At 34.0% G+C, this 20235-nt stretch overlaps 3 protein-coding genes across 4 annotated transcripts; 1 reads left to right on the top strand and 2 right to left on the bottom strand.

Moving 5' to 3' along the window:
* Positions 1 to 932: 932 nt before the first annotated feature.
* Positions 933 to 8859, bottom strand: LOC143599428 (mitochondrial import receptor subunit TOM40-1-like). The gene is made up of 10 exons (XM_077077389.1): positions 8733 to 8859; positions 7318 to 7399; positions 7147 to 7246; positions 6977 to 7072; positions 6834 to 6884; positions 6689 to 6754; positions 6452 to 6553; positions 6302 to 6370; positions 1239 to 1334; positions 933 to 989 (listed from the first exon to the last, which is right to left on the bottom strand). The coding sequence occupies exons 1-10, from the start codon at positions 8854 to 8856 to the stop codon at positions 933 to 935; spliced, it is 843 nt and encodes a 280-aa protein (XP_076933504.1). The 5' UTR covers positions 8857 to 8859.
* Positions 8860 to 10803: 1944 nt separating this feature from the next.
* On the top strand, positions 10804 to 14212 carry LOC143599423 (oligoribonuclease-like). Of its 2 annotated transcripts, none has more exons than XM_077077382.1 (9): positions 10804 to 10917; positions 12132 to 12274; positions 12372 to 12461; positions 12544 to 12620; positions 12701 to 12782; positions 12876 to 12931; positions 13026 to 13112; positions 13416 to 13506; positions 13842 to 14211. In XM_077077382.1, exons 2-9 carry the CDS (start codon positions 12139 to 12141, stop codon positions 13958 to 13960), a joined length of 738 nt encoding a protein of 245 aa, XP_076933497.1. In that variant the 5' UTR covers positions 10804 to 10917; positions 12132 to 12138; the 3' UTR covers positions 13961 to 14211. The 2 variants fall into 2 exon arrangements, with proteins under 2 accessions (XP_076933497.1, XP_076933498.1); XM_077077383.1 differs by having other exon boundaries at positions 10805 to 10917; positions 12119 to 12274; positions 13842 to 14212.
* A 634-nt stretch (positions 14213 to 14846) lies between these two features.
* On the bottom strand, positions 14847 to 18313 carry LOC143599426 (glyoxylate/succinic semialdehyde reductase 1-like). Its single transcript, XM_077077387.1, has 8 exons — positions 18033 to 18313; positions 17531 to 17641; positions 17337 to 17438; positions 17156 to 17257; positions 16122 to 16237; positions 15945 to 16023; positions 15699 to 15869; positions 14847 to 15099 (listed from the first exon to the last, which is right to left on the bottom strand). Exons 1-8 carry the CDS (start codon positions 18138 to 18140, stop codon positions 15010 to 15012), a joined length of 879 nt encoding a protein of 292 aa, XP_076933502.1. The 5' UTR covers positions 18141 to 18313; the 3' UTR covers positions 14847 to 15009.
* Positions 18314 to 20235: the final 1922 nt, after the last annotated feature.

The raw sequence follows: 20235 nt of genomic DNA, 5'->3' as shown, positions 1-20235 counted from the left end.
TTTGTTAAATAATGCTTGAAGTGTAACAATTGACTTTATATATAGCTTATTATTATGTATAATAAAGTTAATTAAAAGTCAAAACACGGTGATGTTCTCAAACCATGAAACCAAATTACAATCAACAATCTATTGGGTTTTAAATTTCAACTGTTTAATTCTAGTTTATAATAGTAATAAAAAATTGTTACTAACTTAATCATGACACATGACTAAAAGTATGTAATTTAGGTTTAAATTTATCTAAAGTTATGACTAAGCTATTATTAGTCGACGTGTGCTAGGAACATATAGTTACACCTGTAATATAAATCAATTAAATCATGACACATGGCTAAAAGTATGTAACTTAAGCTCAAGTAGTTCTCTTTGAGAGTGAATTGTATGCTCTGGGAGCCGATAAGAGTATAGTGTGTGATCAAGAGTATGTTATTTTCACCTATATGTAAAGTCATCCGGCTTTATCTTTGTCCAACAAGGAAAAATATATGTAAATTTCATCATTATGATGAAAATAATGTCCATGTAATTGTTTTATGTTGGCAAAGGTTAATGTATATCTGGTCCACATTTATGTATGTAATTTACTTGGTTAAGTTGTCTATGTTAACTTGCCTTTAACTACTTTTAACTACCTAGATCATGCTTTATGCGGTTTTGATTGCATAACCCTTGACCGGTTGATATAGATTGTACGATAAAGAGAGACGAGTGGATATGCGATAAAGAAAGAGAGGTAAAGATATTTTCCGACTTTTAACCGCTATTTTCGTATATCCAAACTGCAAAAACTAACATGTATTAATACTCTTGTGAACTGTAGATGCAAGTAGAGTTGCCATGAAAAACATTGAATGCTATAAAAAAGGTACAAAAAATCTCAGATATTTGTTTGTACGAGGTACGATGATGTTTTTCATATGCATTCGTATCTATTCTCCAGCTGTCAATCCAAACCCAAACTTGTAGTCTTTCTTCTTATGGTCTAACTGCATAAACATAATTTGACACCAAAAAAAAAGATTAAAAATAGGTATCTTAGACGGTCTTCTTGGTGAGTGAATCATCTTCATCCTATAATAAATAAGGACATTTACACCACCTATTACATGTCAGGTCCTAAAGCTATAGTGTAATTCCCTGTGTATTAACCCGCTCCCAACTTTGACCCATTGACCTTCAACTTCTAGTTTAAATTTTATTCATGTATTGAGATATTGAGCAGTATATGTATTCACCTCTGCAGATAGAATAAATTTGAGACCCACATTCAACTTTTCTTCAAGAAAAGCAGATATGCAGCCATTTGAATCAATCTTCCCTCTAATCCGACACTGTCAATATAAAAACGAGATCGTTTTAAAGTTAACAAACGTGCCAAACTGGTCAAAGATACAAATCATTTGGTCTCAAGGCCTTGTAGAAACGAGTTTTTTATTTGCTCAAAAATCAGTACAAAAACTATTGAATGAGGAAACACGGTAAAAAAATGTGTTGGGTTTCAACGGTGGTTCGGAACGAAAACGGTCAAACTATTTAACCCGTTTTAGTTAATTATTTCATTTAAGTAATTATTAATCAATATTAATAATTTATATATACAAACGAATTATAAAACTCAGCGGAAAGAAAAAGATTAAATCGAACCATAAACCGAAACCCGAACCCGGATCCGGTTACAACCATATACGAGTACGATTAAACAAACAAAAAACAACCAAAGATTAGTTTTTGATATACCTCGGTTATCGAAACCGGGAAGACACCGAGGGCTTAACGAAATGAGCTAGAGAATACGACACAACAAACACCTCAATAACTTCCGACGGTGGTAGCGGCGGACGGCGACGGCGGCACAGTGGTGAGTGGCGGCGGCGCGAGATCTGGACAGCAGCAGCAACAAACAATGACGAGCACCAGCAGCTGCGGCTATGGAGGCTGGAGCTGTGGTGGTCGGAATCAATGTCGCCGGAAGTGGTGGTGGTCCGGCAAAGAGGTGGCTGGCAGATCTGACCTGCGGCTAAGGTCCAAAAACGACGGCAACAGTGACAGCTAAAAAACAGCAGTAGCAGGTCACCGGAAAAGGCACGCCGGAAAAACGATCTTGCCGGAGTAGAACCAGGTCGCCGGAAAACCGAGATTTAAGGTCTCAACAACACCGGAGCTAATATGGAGCTGCGGTGGTTCTTGCGGTGACTGGAGAACAATAGTGGTGGCTGTGTTTGATGTATGTTGGCCGGAAACACCCGCCGGAAAACCGAGCTGCCGGAAAACGGCGCCGGAATTGCGGCTGGGGTTTTAGGTGATGGTTTAGGGTTTTGCTTGTGTAAGGATTAGCCTCTTCTATTATGTATATATAGTATACTATATATAGATAATACTTTAGGGTTTAATCAATTAATCCATTTGGCTTAAAGCCCAATTACAAGTTCAAAGCCTAATCCATTGTCCGGTCCATCTAATCTTTTATGTCGAGCCCAATTAACATTTAAGTGGGTTTTGTTTCGTTACCCCCGGTGTAACTCATACCGGGTCACATTCGGGTCGGTCGCGTTGACTTGACCCGAACCGACCATTAAATCCAACAGTCTCCCACTTGGACGGATTTGGGTCAAGTATCACAACGCTAACAGCTAGAGGCGTTTTAGCTACACATAGCTGTCCCCAACCAAATATGACATTTTTAAATCCATAACCAAAGTATCTTGGAATACCTTATTGCAAGATAATGAATTTATAGTAATCGTTGTCATCTATCCTTTCTGTATAAGACATTAATTGAACAATGAGACATGGATCAAATCAATCTCATATAGTGTTCAATTATTGTAGTTCTCGATATAGAGTCAAAGTGGTCCAATCAAACACACAGTTAGTTTGGGTGAGGCCTCACACTTTACCAGTTTGAATCAACGAGGGCGCCAATATGTCTAACTGTTACATTTTAATGTAAGAGTACAGAATCCCATTTTAACTACACACAACTCCCACTGAACTCCAGAACATTCCCAATCAATGCCTTTATGGCTGGCAGTTACGCAACAGCGATTGACATGATCAAAGAATATTCCTCGGTAGACGAAAGTTCTAATATGTATCTCAGGTCTTAGGATACTAAATGAGCATACTATTATCAAAACATCTCATGATCAAGATCCATGAAGATGATTTGATACGAGTTACATCCAACGTCATTCATAATGAGGTATGTGAGTTTGGAAGTCAAATGCTTGAGTACAAAGTCAGAATAGTCTTAATTCGGAATCGTTCCCACGAGTCTGACCGACTACGGATAATTTAGAATACAATATTCACGGATTAAATGTATTAAAATGAACACAGTTGTATCATTCAACGTTTGCATTTAACCATTAAATCAAAGGTGAACTGAAAAGTACAACTATTTGAATGTTCATACATCCAAATACTAAATCAAAATAAATCACTAGCAAGTCTAAGCCCGATAGCATCTCTATGCTGATCATGCTTGTCCTGAGTCATCGACTTAGTGAACGAGTCAGTTAGTTTTTGATCTGTGTCTACTTTGCTTATCATGATGTCACCTCGTTCCAGTATTACTCGTATATAGTGGAACTAAAAATGTGCTTGGCCATGTGATGATAATTGGGCTCTTTGGCTTGAGCAATAGCACCTGTGTTATCACATATTACGTCGATCCTTTTCCTAAACTTGGAACCAGATCGGGGTTGGCTATGAATTTCTTCATCCAAGCAGATTATGAGCGAGAAGCATCTCAGTCATTTTGAAAGTTAGCGTCAGTGTAACATCTTACAGTGACCTCCTTTTCCACTCCTCCAAACACGCTTACGAGACGTCAGGTCTAGTGCATAATATAGCGTACATGACAGAGCCAATTGCTGAAGCATATGGAATTGCTTGCATGTGCTTTGTTTCAATGTCCGTTGCCGGAGATTGCGATTTGCTAAAACGGTTCTTTTAGCAATGGAACAGCTCCTATCTTGGAGTTATCCATTGAGAAGCGTGTCATACTTTGCTTATGTATGTACTATGACTTAGCCCTAGAAGTCACTTAGATCTATCTCGGTAGATCTTCTATTCCCAGAATATATTTGCGGCTTCTCCAAGATCTTTCAATGTAAAACAAGATTCCAACCAGTGCTTAACTCCCTTAAGCATAGGAATGTTGTTTCCAATTATCAGTATATCATACACATACAAGATGAGGAATGATATAGTGCTCCCACTAGCCTTTCTGTAAACATAAGTCTCATCTTCATTGTTGATAAAACCAAACTCTTTGATTTTCTCATCAAGTGAAGATTCCAGCTTCGAGATGCTTGCTTAAAATTCACTTGCTCCCTATTGCCCGACCTTCGGGGGGTAGCTCAATCAAGTTCTATACTTGATTGTCATGAATAGATTGCATCTCGGCGTCCATGGCATCTCGTCGTTTCTCAGATTCCGGATCCAAGATTGCAGATATGTAGTTAGTAGTTTTGTCGCTAGACTTGGCTACTAATAAGACTTCTGGACCATCCAGATGCCATAGGTATCTAGGATTTGGTGCGGGAGTCCTACTACTTCTGCGAACGCTCATGTTCATGTCTGACGTATCAGCAACAATAACTTGTTGATCAGACGCTACAACTTCCTCAGTGGTTGTTTGTGGTTCTTGAATTTCTTCAAGATCGACAATATTATCTCTAGTTCCTCGATTGAGAAATTTCTTCTCAAGGAAGTGGCATTTCCTCTTGATAGAAATCATATTTGTATCATGATGAAAGAAGTAATAACTGTTTTGGTTGTAGTAATTGACGAATGCGGGAGGCGGTCATAAGGGTGAAATTCCAAAAAGTGTGAGGCAAGTTAGTTGTACACATCATCTTTCGAACCATGTTTAGCAAAGTTCGATTCCTCCTCTCGCTCACGCCATTGTGTTGGGGTGTGCCAGGTGAAGTGAGCTGTTAAACAATTCCACGCTCTTTTAGATGAGTGATGAACTCTGAGCTGAGATACTCTCCACCTCGATCTGATCGAAGTATCTTAATGGTTTTACCAAGTTGGTTTTCCACTTTGTTTTGAAAATCTTTGAACTTCTCATAAGTTTCATACTTGTGTCTCATAAGATATACATAAGCGTATCGACTATAATCGTCGATAAAAGAAACAGAGTATCTTTCATGGTTTCTAGGCATGGTTCTGAAAGGTCCACATACATCAGCATGTATGAGTCCTAACAGATCATTTGCTCGTTCACTCTTATGAGTGAAGGAGTCTTTGGCGAGTTTGCCAGCTAAGCAAGACTCACAATTGTTAAAAGAGTCCGGTCATGTGGATTCAAGAATCCCTTCGGATTGGAGTCTTTAACTCTTGCTTTGCTTAAGTGGCCAAGTCGGCAATGCCAGAAATGTATCGTTGATGTCAGATCTGATACGTTTTGAAAGATTATATACGTTATTATTAGTTTGAACATATATCTCATAAAAACCATTTCGAGGTTCAGCCTCAAAATAAAAGATATCATTTAAGTAGGTAGAAATAGCCATGCCATTAAAACACGTACTTAAAACCTTGTTCAAACAGTAAAGAAACTGAAATAATGTTGCTGGTCAAACCAGGAGCATACAATTAATTATTCAAAAGAAAAACTAGGCTAGATGGACAAGTAAAATGAAATGTTTCAGTTGCCAGAACTGGTACTCTCTTCTCATTTCCAATGATGAGTTCCATGTTGCCTTTATTCAGTTTCCTCCACTTCTAAGGCTCCTGCAAGACATTAATGATGTGGAAACCACATCCGGTATCAAATACCAATGTGTTGCTAGAGACAGTGAAAAGTTTAATAACGTATACCAATGATGAGCTAATATGGAGCTGCGGTGGTTCTTGCGGTGACTGGAGAACAATAGTGGTGGCTGTGTTTGATGTATGTTGGCCGGAAAACACCCGCCGGAAAACCGAGCTGCCGGAAAACGGCGCCGGAATTGCGGCTGGGGTTTTAGGTGATGGTTTAGGGTTTTTCTTGTGTAAGGATTAGCCTCTTCTATTATGTATATATAGTATATTATATATAGATAATACTTTAGGGTTTAATCAATTAATCCATTTGGCTTAAAGCCCAATTACAAGTTCAAAGCCTAATCCATTGTCCGGTCCATCTAATCTTTTGCGTCGAGCCCAATTAACATTTAAGTGGGTTTTGTATTTCGTTACCCCCGGTGTAACTCATACCGGGTCACATTCGGGTCGGTCACGTTGACTTGACCCGAACCGACCATTAGAACTAATAATACTAATAAGCATATTGAATTGCCTATACTTTTTTTGATACTTTCTGTACATAGCTAAGAGCCACATTTCCGGTGCTGGCAAATTGTCCTGCAGCAACCTGCATGAAAAAAAAAATAAATACTAGAACTTAATATAATAACTTGTTAAATTTTCAGGCAAGTTAGCTTGATGAAATTACCATTTTATCCGTGTTATATCGAGCAGCGTAACCAACATCAGACTTACGATGCTCACCATCATATGATACTTCCCCGCCTAAAGACAGGCGAGGTGTCATGCTCTGCAAGCACAATATTACAAATTAAAATCATTTTTATACTAATGATGGATCATTAATATGATTGTACATATGTTAAATATTGCAAAATCAAATATATGCATAATGCATTAGTATAAGAGATGAAAAATCTTATACCTGAAAATAACTAGCTCCAAGCAAGGCTCCATTTCCGAATTTTAATTGAGTCCTATAGTCACTACCCTGCATAACATACAAATTATTAAAAAAAAAACAGAAAAAAAAAACAAAAGTATTCTACGTCACAAGGAAAATAAGTTACCTTGTAATCGAAGTTGAACAATCCTTGCGACATGCCAGGCTCACTCGTTAGCTGAGTTGAGAAAAATATATTACATTTATTCAACCAAACGATAAATAGGAAATTCATTTATGTAAATAACAATAATTTGTTTACTATTCTACCTGAGCATTCGCCCTCATGGTAAGATTCTCTGACAAGTCACATCTAACTCCACCGTTGACTCGCCCATCCGTCATTACCCTTCCTAAAAGTATCAACTACAGCGCATCAAAACAACATTATCAACGGTTAGTATTTGACAAGATGAGATGGTAAATTAGTAATAACTCACCCTTGGATCTATAAAGTTAGCACCAAAATCATAGTGTGCAGTAGGGACTTTTATTGTTTCAGCAGATTTATAAGGAATCTCAGTGGGTCCCATAAGAATGCTGTAAAATTATAACACAAAACAAAATGTTCAAGTGAACACAATGCACAAATGTTAATGTGGAATTAGTACCTGTGAGTTAGTGAGAATCTATGGTTGAGTCCCATGATGAAGTCGAATCGCATCCCCTCAAAATGTTCGGCTTTTAAGGACACTAAAGAAGAAGACATTGCATTCAATATAAGCTTTTTTTAATGTATATATGTTTCTAAATTGCAGGTGATTCAATGTCTTAAGTCACTAGAATCAATGAATCATCATGCATTCTAGAGGTGTGTATGAGTAGCTTGTGAGCCAAACCTAACCAAAAATTTTGTTTTTGGGTTTTTGAAAACTGTTTGGTTTTCACAGTGGTTTCGATTCGGTTTGAGTTTTTTCGGTTATGCAGGCTTGAAATTTAGGTCGAAAAAATTAGCCCAAACGAACGTGAATTTGGGCCTAAATTTTTTGCTAACTAATGATTAATAAATCTATATCTATCTATCAATAATATATATAAACGAAGACATAAAAATCCTATGTGTCGCGATGTGGTCGCTCCCCCTTTTTTTGGAGTCACCAGATTTGCTTGATTTTTAAATGGAGGCTTCTCATGCATTTGACCCGAATTCATGGGTATGGGTCTTACCAAATCCATATATTCCTTAAACAGGTTATAACATCTCATTAAATTAAAAATTATTTTCACCAAATTATTAATGTAAAAATCCTATAAAATAGGATATAATTAAAGTTAATATCTTATTTATTTTAAAAAAGATATATATATTATTTAAATTAAAAAACCAATTTGATAGTAAAAAAAAAATAAACAGGTCTTGGGTCTCATCAAACCATAAGTATATTATTAACTTTCATAAATATTATTTATAATTAAAAAACCAATTCTATAGTAAAAAAATAGTGTCTTGGGTTTCATCAAAACCATACAGCTTTTAAACCGGGTTATAACATCTCATATATTTATGAAACAATTTATCATCAAACCATAAGTATATTATTAACTTTTATACAATAAAAATATATAAATTCAAAAATAAATATAAGAATAAACAATATAAAACAACCCCCGTAATATGTGAGATAAAAACTAGTTATTATATATTTGGGTTTAAAACTTTTGGGGTACACACTTGACATTCAAAAATAATAAATGTTAAGCAATAAATTTAATAACAAAAGCCAGTTTTTTTGGTTATTACGGATTCTACTAGTCAGTTCGGTTTTTTTATTTTAATTGTTTTCAATGCATGCAAACCGAAACCAAGCAGGAAATTCGGTTTTTGAAAAAACATGAAATCAAGACAATCAATCACATATTCACATACTATAATATACTAACAAATAATTAATTTAAAAGTCACAAATATTTTACTCTTAAATCTAAAACATAATCAACTTTCTCTTGATCCGCATAATACACCAAACATATCATATAATTATTACAACACCAAATTCAGTTAATATATATAATTCAAGAAACTAACTGATGGCTTCACGGTGGATCTCATCGTAAGGAACCGGGCATGGAAGCTTCATGTAATCGGTATTCTGCGGTTTAATAACTTCTGGCATCGGCGAAGGAGCTGGAGCATCGACTGGAGTCGCCATTGTAGCAATATTATTTTTGGCGGGTTCCAACTGTTTAATTTCTTGTTCAATAATTCTTAGACAGGCCCCTTTTAAAGTGACACTTAATTTTTTTAAGGAAACAATATATTTAAAAAAGAAAGTTATTTTTACCCCATATTCTTTGCCTTTCTTTTATTGTGTGTATGAGAAGTTATAACTTGTTTTTCAATTATACAATAAAAAAAGAACAATTAATATATTTTTATTTTTATTTTGTAGGAGTTTGTATTTAATTGTTTACCACTATTTGTTACTTTTATTATGTGGCATGACCAAATAAGTCACTTGGATGGCATCATGTTAAGGTGAATAATCGAAAGTGTTGACAGATGACAAGCAGTTGAGCACGCCTAACTAATCTGAAAGCCTTGTTGCTAAAATATTTATCATGTGTTTTTGTTGCCCACTTTTTACAGTTTTGTGATCTTGTGACAAAATACACACTCGACCCATGAAAACAAGCTTCTAAAGTAATCTTAGTATTCTTGAAAGGAATATACGAAATTATACGTGGGTCTATTAATTTTCGTGTGAACCATTACAACATCTACGGTCTTAGGGGTGTTTAGGATTGTTTTTCCACTTATAACTTATTAACTTTTTAAAAATGAATAAGATGTTTGGGATTGTTTTTGATAGGAGAGGAAAAGTTAAGTTACATTCTTGTAATTTATTAAATTATTGAAAAGTTATAAGAAGTTTGCATAAGGAATCCCAAACACCCCTTTAATGCTATGTGTAGTGAAGGGGCTACAAAATGAGGGAGATTTTTGACACTTGGTCAATGGGACGATATGTAGCCTATAAATCACACCATCCTCCAATCATTGATCATTACGTCATCATCGTCACACAACCTGGTGACAAATTCCCGTCCCCCCCCCCTTTATCGCCCCTTTGTTGCCTAGGGGGTGTTCCTTGTTAAAATAAATTGTCGTCCCACTACACTCGGCCTAACAAATGTATCCTATAGATTTTACATGTGGGGTCATGTATTTTTATGGAATGTACTATTTTCCCACCTATTAGCCCAAATCATGCATACAGGAGCTGATATCATGAAATCTTAAATTAATTATTGATGGATGAATATGAAAATTCACATCTTAAACTTTTAATGACTATTGCATGTATATTGTGATGAAGTGAATAAACTAATTGTTCAATAATTACAGTTAATCATTATACTAATTGTTCTTTATTAGAACATGTGTAATGAACTTTTCAACAACACTAACCTTCCAAGTAAGCACCAAGCAGTAGCCCTGGGGATGTTAAATGGCGACAATTGGGGTGACAAAGGGGCAACAGAGAGGAAAGAGGGTAGCGTGAGTAGGGACGTTACGACACATGGCCTTGGATGTAAATGTCATCTTCTAAATAAGGGCATGTTATTATTTGTATCATTGGCACTATTAAAACTAATCACACCAGCTCTCTCCATTACAGCTACCATTTGGAAGACAACCAAATGTGTCACACCTTAAATCACTCGTTAACTTATGAGAGTTAGACCTCAAATTGTTCAAACTTTATTTCTAATGCTCGAGCTTGCCCATCAGTGACTTATCTTGTTTTTATATATGTTAAACACGTCTATAATTGTTTTTATATATGTCTAGTTATAATTTCTACTATAATATAAATATATTAATTAGATTTTATTATTTTCATAATTACACCTACAATAACAATCACTATTTAAACACGTATTTAACAATAACACTATCCTAACGGTTTTCCAGTGTCTTTTTTTTTATAAAAAAAGAGATCATCAGTATGAGTCTCGTTTATGACAAAAGATCATGCGTGAACCAGATATTTTACTAAAGTAGGCTTTCGGACGGTTCATGACGTGTACCCGAGTGGCCGGATTTAAAAGTTAAAAAAACACACCAAAGTGACATATATAAAAATGATCAAACCATAATAACATTTATGCCCTAAAACTATTAATAAAATTTGACTATTGAGAGTGGTTCCAATTAATCCATTGGAGCTACAAATCCATCATCTTCAACCTCCGATTGCTGTATGAAGGTAACCATATTCAATTTCATTATCATGTAATCAAATTAACTGCAATTGCTTCCGATTATTATGTTTCTGATAAGCTAAAACCCTAGAAATACACATTACAGATCAAACCCGGATCTTTAAATCTCATAATCATTGTTCTTATTATATAAATTATTAATCTTTATATATTTTTTAGTATTTGTCATGTTTTGTATTTGGGCATTAGGGTTTAGTAACTATATGTGTCCTGGGTTACTTTTTTTTATAGAAGTGGTTAATAGTTATATCAAAGTTATATTAATCTTTATAGTTAGTTTAGGGGTGTGCATGGTTAGGTTTTTGAAATTTTGAAAAATTAATGGTTTCAGTTTTTACGGTTTTGTCACTTGAGTTTGAAAATTTGGGTCGGAAAGCAAAATTTGGCCCAAAATAATGAATATGGGCATAAATTATTTTGTTACTTAATAAATTTTTAATTATTATACATTTGAGCTAAAATATTTTCATTACATTTTTATTAAATTATTGTAAAAAATGAAAACAAAAATGAATTTATAAATTCGGTTCGGTTCGGGTTTTTCGGTTATTATTACATGCAAAACCAAAAAACGAATAGTAAGTTCGGTTTTTACAAAAACATAAAACTAAACCACCGGCTTTTGTTTCGGTTATGTTTTCTTGGGTTTCATGCACATCCCTACTTTCTATTCACTCTTTGTGCCTTTAATTGTTATTATATTGGTCTTGTTTTCATTATGCTTATCAACCTCAATATTGGTGCTAATTACGTTTAGTAATTAGTATGCAATAATCCGTCTCAAATGGTTAATTTTTCTAGCAATTTTGAAAGAAGAAAGCTTAAAAGTAGGAACAATTATTGTGTCAAATATGATTTACAATGTTATATTAATAGTAATTTAATTCATTAAATAAAATGATTTAGGTGGATTTTGCACGAAGATTATACCTGACCCGACTTTCAACTGTATGAAGATGTTATTATAGTTATTAGTTTGACTAATTCATTCATGAAATTTAAACCTCTATGGTACAGTTTTTCAGTTTGTACTGCAAAACAGCATGATAACACACCAGGAACATGTGTCATGTTACATTTATGTTCTTATTCATGGTTTTAGAAACTATATTTATCTGGTTAAAGAATAGTGTATAGTTTTATATATTTTCATTATTATGATTATTTTACCAGAAACTCACTCAGTTTGCTATCGTAGGATCTTAATGGTTAAAAAACCAAAAACAGCATCAAATAAAACTATGGACCACCTCTCAAATGCCTTTTCATTGCTAGAAATGGATGTTGAAGATGATAAAATAGAGACAACCAGTTCTGCTAACAAAAAAGAGAAAGCCAATGGTATAACATAACTTGTTAAAACTTTTGATAGTATTTAATATTGTTGCAATAAGCAAAGATGTAGTTACTTATCTGCACATTTTGTTTTGTGATGCAGGTGACTCTAAGAAAGAAACCGATAGCAATAAAATCGTGTTAGAAGGAGATTACAGGTTGCCTCTTGTGTGGATCGACTTGGAAATGACTGGTATGTAATTTTGACTTTTTTTGAAAGACAAGTTAAGTTGACCAAATGGGTAGTTGACCATTGACCATATTTGTATGTGCAGGATTGAATATTGAAGTAGATAGAATACTGGAAATTGCTTGTATAATCACAGATGGAAAGTTGAATAAATCTGTAGAGGTAAGTTATACACGGTTAATATCATTATAATTTTGTTACTTTTGTGTATAGGATTTGAATATAATATTAAGTTGGATCAGGGTCCTGACTTGGTTATTCATCAACCAAAAAAGTGTCTCGATGAAATGGGAGAATGGTGTCAGCATCATCACGCAGCAAGTGGTAAGTAGCATCAAGTCTGTTTATTTTGAAATAATATAATATTTTGATTTTCAGTAAAAAACATTTTGGGTTAACGAGTTGTATGAATTGTAGGTTTGACAGAAAAGGTCATCCAAAGTACCATTAGTGAAAAAGAAGCTGAACAACAAGTACTTCAAACTTCATTTTCGATACTTTATCCTTCGCTGAAATTATTGAATTTTTTCTGTTTCTTGACAATCAAAAATATGTCAATTTGTGTAGGTTATTGAGTTTGTTAAGAAACATGTGGGCACATACACTCCTATGCTTGCAGGAAATTCGGTTTATGTTGATTTTATGTTCTTGAAGGTAAAAGAACAGGCGTGGCGTGTTTATAGTAAGAAATTACTCTGTTAAATATGTATACAAACTTACAAAGTTATATTATCTTAATAATAATCTAATTGTTTGAATCACTTTTGGTGACTTTTGACCCGCTTAACTCTTTTTGGCCCATTTTTATATATGACTTGATTTGAGTATTTGACTCAATCATAAGCAAATAGGCCAAAATTGCCACTTCTACTAGATGTGTAATTCTTTTGTTAGTTATTTACTCAAGTTAAATAAAGTTAATGATTTTTTATTTATTTTTTTTAATTTGTGTTGCAGAAATACATGCCTGATTTGGCTAGTCTATTCTCTCATGTAATTGTTGATGTTAGCAGCATTAACGCATTATGCGCCCGTTGGTTCCCAAAAGGTGTGTGAGCTTCTCATTATTTGTTTATAACTAATTATTTACTTGCATTTGCATGGACTTATTACAGTTGGTTACAAGAAATGGTATCCATAGCTATTAACATAATAGCTTAGGCAATAAACTAGTCAGTAGTCGGTGTTACGCTATTTGTTAAATCAATATTACATGTCGATGTAAGTGTTGGTATATTCGTTAGTGTAAGAAAAAAACAAGCTTTTTGTTATCATTTATTGCTTTATAATTAACCTTTTACCTCTCTTTATTTTGTTTATATTTCAAGCTCTTTATATATCTTTAATGTTGGCGCCTTTCTTTTAATGTTTTATTATGTACAGATAAAAAGAGAGCTCCAAAGAAGGAGAAAAATCACAGGGCGATGGATGACATAAAAGAAAGCATAGCAGAACTCAAATACTACAAGGAAAATGTCTTCAAATCCCAAAAAAAGAAGTAAAACATCACATTTCAGAATCATGTATGATGCAAAGCTGGGTTTTTTTGAAGTGGAAACTTTGGGTCGAAACGGGTCAAAATGGAAACTTAGGGTCGAAACTGGTTGGTTAGGTTGGCCTTCAAACATTTGTTTTTGAAGTATTTTGTTATGATTATACATATGGTTTTATTTATGAAGTGGTGCTTTGGATGTCTCATATTTGATTATTTGTTACCAAAGAATCATGTGGTCAACTGTACTAGCATAGCAAGCAGGTGGTAAGAAAAGTGTTGTGTTTTTGTTAACAATGATTTTATCATTTCCTTATAATTTGGACAAAAAACTTTACTTTGTTACAAAATTTAAATATGCTTTTTACAATCAAGTCTTCTAACATAACTTTTTTTTATAATAGCTTTATAACATTTTTCCGAGAACACAAATTTTGTATGAAAATGACTTGTTTCCGTACCTTGACCGTGTCATTCACAACAACCATCTCTCATCACCACTGTTGACGATTGTCATTGATAATACACAATGAATTGTCTGACAATTGTATCTTGACTCAACAAAATATCAATTTTTTTTAAGATAACTGTGTCAAACATTACAAAACTCGAAATAACTCTAAACAGTTTAAATGTGCTTTGTAAAAATCTAAAACTTGCTGCTTTCTGTTAAGTTTATGTTAAAAGAATAATATGCATTTTATTATAACTTGTTTTGTAAACAGTATCCCCTTTATATCATATTGTTTCCCAAAAGTATAATAAATAGTAAATTTATTTATTTTATAAAGGTAAATAGGCCTTAAATAAATGAGAGAGAGAGAGAGAGTCTAGGTGAGCATGTAATGATAAAATGACTAGCTAAGAAGATGCATGTTATCACTTGTTCTATTAATAAAAAGCATTTGTAGATTTTGTTTTAATTAATCCGAATATAGTCATAACCAAAATAAAACAAAGTACAACCGTTATTCGTCATCCACACATTACACGTCGAAACTAGCGAAAGGAAGATTTGAAGCATGTGAAAATGGCTAACTTCCTTCAAGATACTGATCCTCAAGTTGAGGGTTCAGTCACCTTGAAGACCTCAAAAACAGCTGAAAAATCAAGATCTCCTAATCCATTGCTTCTAGCCTTCTTGAATGCCTGCATTTTAGTACAAGTTAAAATAATTAAATGTATAAATAAAAATGAGTTATGAAGTGTAGAGATGCAGGGGTGTGCATGCATCGGTTTTGGGCTAAGCTGAATTAAAAACCTTGGATTTTTAAAAAAATTGTTCAATTTTGGTATTGGCTTTTCACAATAGTTTCGGTTTTATTTCATTTTTATCATTTGGGATTGAAAATTTTGGGCCGAAGCCCAAAACTTTGGGCCTAAATTTTGTGTTAGCTAACACCATTTTTTAACTTCTTATGAATTATGATTACTTAAAATTGTTTTTTGTTTCAATTTTTGATTGATAACAAAGCCGAAATCAAATTGAAAAACCAGTTTTGAAAAAAAAAAAAAAAAAAACCAAACTGCAAGTTTTTTTATCGGGTTCGGTCACGTCGGTTATGCCAGTTGCTGTTTGGGTATTTCGGTTTAGTACAGGTAAAAAAACAGGCAAGGTCAGCTTGGTTCGACATAAAAACGCCTTTTCATTATGCAAGATTATATATAAACTTGGATTCTTTTTGAGCTTTCTGAGCTCTATTTTGATAAGCATATACATGGCAGAAGAGAGGCGGTGAGCGGTTTACCTCATTGGCGGCAGCTGCAATCGGCATTGACACGGCATTCTCATCACCAAGGGCAAGAGCCAGTCTCATATCCTTTTGTTGATGTTTTAATGGGAATGCTGGGCTGTAATTATTTTGAATCATTGAAGGTCCTTTCATTTTGAACATAGGGTTAGCAATTGCACCAAGATCCTGCAACAAATATATATATTAGGGGTTTAATGTTTTACATTTATTTTTTAATTTAAAAAATAATGAATATCTTACCAAGACATCTAGAAGAGTTTTGGGGCTAAGTCCACTTTTGTCAGCAAGTACAAGGCCCTCTGAGAAAGCATTCATCATACTGCACAAAAACACAAAACCAATACAAGTAATCAGTTTATTGAATCTAAGGATAGTTAGGTAATTTACATAATTACATTTAGAATAATAATCGGATACCTGCCCATAACCATGTTGACAACAAGTTTCATTTTTGCTCCGTTTCCAACTTCTCCCAAGAAAAATGACTTCTTACCCAAAACGTCGAATGCAGGAAGAATTTCATCATATAGTCCCTAAACCACGCGCGCACAAAAGATATTGGATAAATATAAAAAATTAAAATTATAAAATATATGAATCTAAAGTTGATATTTTTATAAAAGAAGATCAAATGAAGTCATCCTTAAACTACAAGTAGGCATGTAAAAGAGCCAACCGAATATGAACAGGGCATGCTCGTGTTCGCTCATTTAACATTAACCGAATAAACGATCGAACGCGAACAGTTAAACGGATGGGTTTCTTGTTCATTCGTTAAGAAAATTAGTGTGTTCAAGTTCGTTCGTTAATAGTATAAACAAACAGTTCACAAATGTAAACGAACATTAACGAACGAATAAAACTAGACTAAATTGCAACAAGTGTTATTTTAATGCAATAAAACAAGACTAAATTCTAATGGGCCTAACAATTAATATGAATACATAAACAGACGAACATAAGCTAATGAACATAGACGAGCGAACGAGACATGTGTTCATGTTTGCTCGTTTAACTAATGAACAAATTTTTTTTTTCGTGTTCGTTCATTCAGTAAATAAAAAACATAAACGAGCTTCCCACCGAATGGTTCACTGAACATTCGGTTCATTTACAGGCCTAACTATAGTTACAAGTTCAATTAATCAGTGCTCTAATTTTTAAATGATTCTTAAATGGGATATTTCAACTCATTAATGTAAAAATGGGCCTTTTATTTCTAACAAAACGGGTAAAATCAGAAAAACTAAAAAATAAAACGGGTCAAACGATTTTAAAAGTCAAAAATTCGATTCTTCAAAGCATCCTAAATTGTTGTTTAAAAAAACTAGATCATTATTCTAGTAATGGTGTATGTAATCATATTTAACATATTTACAATTTATAATACACATAACTGTAAATAAAAAAAAAGGATCAACCCGGCCCGTTTTATCGATCCTAAAACTTACCTTATCCCCGGCAGAAAGAATAACTAGCTGCCCGTCTTCAGCTGGTTTTTTGCTACCCGAGACCGGAGCTTCAAGAAAAGACCCTCCTTTATTTTTTACTGCCTGAAATTACCAAACTACCTATTACACGTGGCAAAACTGGATTAATAGTTCACCAGATTTTAAAATATGCAACTTAAACCTCGCTAATCTTTGAGGAAGTTTCAGCATCGACAGTTGACATGTCAATGTAACCTTTTCCACTGCCAATTTCCTCAAGAATCCCGTCTTTATCAAATACAACCTAATATACAAATATGAGATTAATAACAAATTGATATATTGAACATTAAATGGTTTATAAAAACAATAATATGATTAATAAAATATACTAACTGAAAGAGCTGCAGCGGGATCTGATAACATCCCGATAGTGTATTTGCATTTCTTAATTACTGCTGCAGGAGTTTCCCCTACAGAAGCACCATGCTCTTTTAGCTCATCACACTGCAGAAATAAATAAATAATAATAATAATAACAAAGTTATTCCATTCTTGTAAACTAGAGATAAATAAATTTGGAAAAGCTAAATAAATGTATGAAGCTTTTAAAATTTGCAACTTTTGAGGTTGAAGATTGACTTTAAAAAAGTCAAAATGTGTAGATGGTTTTGACCACAAGTCAAATCTATCCTTTTTTATTCTAATTTTCAAATAATCACACTCTAAAATGACATAACCAATCATACCCATTAACTTAAAATTATCAAGATAAATCAAGATTCAAGAAAACATATATCCAAACACTAACCTATAAATAGAAACAAAACCCTAAACCAAAATAATCCAATACTAAACAATCAATCATCAAAAACATAAATTTAACAATCAAACATACCTTAGAAAGAGTTCGATTCCAAACAGAGACCTTAAACCCATGACGAAGCAAGTTCATAGCCATAGCTTTGCCCATTATACCCATACCCAAAAACCCAATTTCCTCCATGATTTTGACTTCTGATCAACTGGGTATAATTAATACTCACTGATCTTAAAAACCCTTCAATGAATCCGAAATGGGTTGCTATATAAATAATCGAAAAGAGTAGACAATTGGGTATTTGAATATGTGTTTTTCTTGTCGATTGCAATCGTTGCTATCTTCCACTCATTTTCTGTATGATTTATTTAATATTATTATTGTTGTTGTTGATGATTATTATTATTGGTCCACTTTTCATTGGGCTTTAGGTTTTATTTCCGGGGATCTTGGGGGGACACTGTGTGGTGTGTCAGTGGGCCCATTTGGTAATTGGTTGGGCCTGTACATTTGTCAGGTTGTTATGGGCTTACTAAAAAAGCTTTTAGAACAAAAATAGTAAGGTTGTATACAGTAGAGGTGCAAAAAAAAACCCTAACCCGGAACCGGACCCGAAATAAATATTCGGAACCGGTTTTTCTAATACCCGGATTTTTAATACCCGAACCCGAACCGGACCTGATTTGTACCCGGTAATACCCGAAAACCCGATTTGTACCCGGTAATACCCAAACCCAGAACCGAGGTTTTCCAATACCCGAAACCGGGTATTTTAAATACCCGATGTATACCCGGAAAATACCTTAAAAATACCTGAATAATACCCCTAAAAAGTGTAAACTTTTAAAAAATCCAATCTATATAAAAAAATACTGGAAAAAAAACCCGAAAAACCCCGTAAATAGAGTTTTTTCAATACCCGATAATAGGGTATTCAAATACCCGGTTTTAGAATGCCCGGTTCTATACCCGACCCGAACCCGATGCATAGGGTATGATTTTTAGAGACAATACCCGACCCGAACCCTACCCAATTATTACCAATACCCGGTCATACCCAAACCCGGTTCTATACCCGAACCCGGGTATTTAGAAAACCCGATTTGTGCACCTCTAGTATAGAGTGCACAAATTAAGTATTTTCAGGAATCGGAACCGATGGTATAAACCGGTTTCGAGTATGATCAGTAAAAGTTAAGAGCTGAGTCAGGTAGAAATCGGTTTCGGGTATTTGATTAGGTTTTCCAGGTTTTGACTGGGTAAAGGCGGAACCGCTTCCGGCTGGTCCGGGTCGGATTTGGGTATTTTCAGGAACCAAAACCCGGTTCGTACCCGCGGTTGGGTCGGGTAGGAACCGGTTTAGGGTCTTTTATTCCTACCTTTGGTTGTGATTTATGATTAATTGTTTAACTATGATAAATAATGAGATTATGTAAATGTTTAGTTATACTTTTATTTCTCTCGTTATATCTTCCAAACATTAGTTATAAATGTCTTTGGTGACGTAAACAAGCCGATTCGAGCCCTAGCTCGACTAAACTTCAACTTGGCTCTTTTAACTTGAGCCCAACTTGTTTGTAGCTATATTTCGAAATTTTGAATTTGGCTCGTGAGTAGTTTTTTAAACTTAAGCTCAAGCTCGGATGTGGTTGCACTGTATTTATCTGTGTGTATATTTATATATAACTATTTATATATATGTTATAGTATTTTATTCAATTGTTTTTATCATAACTTTATGTATAGTAATTATTTTTATTATAAGAAAGTTTAGGCTCGGCAATCTAATTAATCTTAACATGTGAAGCTCACACTTGTGATCTGGATCTCTTTATTAAATGCTTTCTAATATAAGTTCCAGCTTGGAATTGGGTTTGTTTAACTTCGGCTAGGTTCAAGCTTTTAACAAGTTGATGTCAAGTACCTTATGAGCGATTCAACTAGTTTACACCCTTATTGCATTATATGATTCTCATGTTTTTTTAACTGCCACCTAATCAATCCTATTAACTAACATTATCAACATATACAGAGGATTAACTCCGGCCATTTTGATGAGAATAATACGTCCCCGGATGTGCCCCTAAGAAGAGAGTTGTTATCCGTTGAACAAGCCTATGTAAATATCATATTCATTTGATTTAGGTCCAAGTCTTAATCATAATAAAGGTCATGTATAAGAAAACTAGAAGATAAGTTTTACTTTAAACATTTTTTTATAGGAGGAATGAAGGGGAATATATATAAAAATAACTCTTAATCTGAATGAATTATTATATGT

This window comes from Bidens hawaiensis, unplaced genomic scaffold (genome assembly GCF_021521415.1).
Source record: "Bidens hawaiensis isolate Kalapana, Puna unplaced genomic scaffold, B.hawaiensis_p1.1 tig00052169_1, whole genome shotgun sequence".
NCBI lineage: Eukaryota > Viridiplantae > Streptophyta > Magnoliopsida > Asterales > Asteraceae > Bidens > Bidens hawaiensis.
This window is presented reverse-complemented; position numbering and strand designations above follow the sequence as displayed.

Coding starts and splice junctions, on each gene's coding strand:
- LOC143599428 (XM_077077389.1), bottom strand. CDS start 8,856: ATGGCGACTCCAGTCGATGCTCCAGCTCCTTCGCCGATGCCAGAAGTT. Junction 6,371..6,451: donor GATATAACACGGATAAAATG/GTAATTTCATCA, acceptor TTTTTCATGCAG/GTTGCTGCAGGACAATTTGC. Junction 1,335..6,301: donor TACAGAAAGTATCAAAAAAA/GTATAGGCAATT, acceptor TTATATTGACAG/TGTCGGATTAGAGGGAAGAT.
- LOC143599423 (XM_077077383.1), top strand. CDS start 12,139: ATGGTTAAAAAACCAAAAACAGCATCAAATAAAACTATGGACCACCTC. Junction 12,621..12,700: donor AGTTGAATAAATCTGTAGAG/GTAAGTTATACA, acceptor AAGTTGGATCAG/GGTCCTGACTTGGTTATTCA. Junction 12,932..13,025: donor AAAAAGAAGCTGAACAACAA/GTACTTCAAACT, acceptor CAATTTGTGTAG/GTTATTGAGTTTGTTAAGAA.
- LOC143599426 (XM_077077387.1), bottom strand. CDS start 18,140: ATGGAGGAAATTGGGTTTTTGGGTATGGGTATAATGGGCAAAGCTATG. Junction 17,642..18,032: donor GGAATCGAACTCTTTCTAAG/GTATGTTTGATT, acceptor TTATTTCTGCAG/TGTGATGAGCTAAAAGAGCA. Junction 17,258..17,336: donor CTTCCTCAAAGATTAGCGAG/GTTTAAGTTGCA, acceptor TGGTAATTTCAG/GCAGTAAAAAATAAAGGAGG.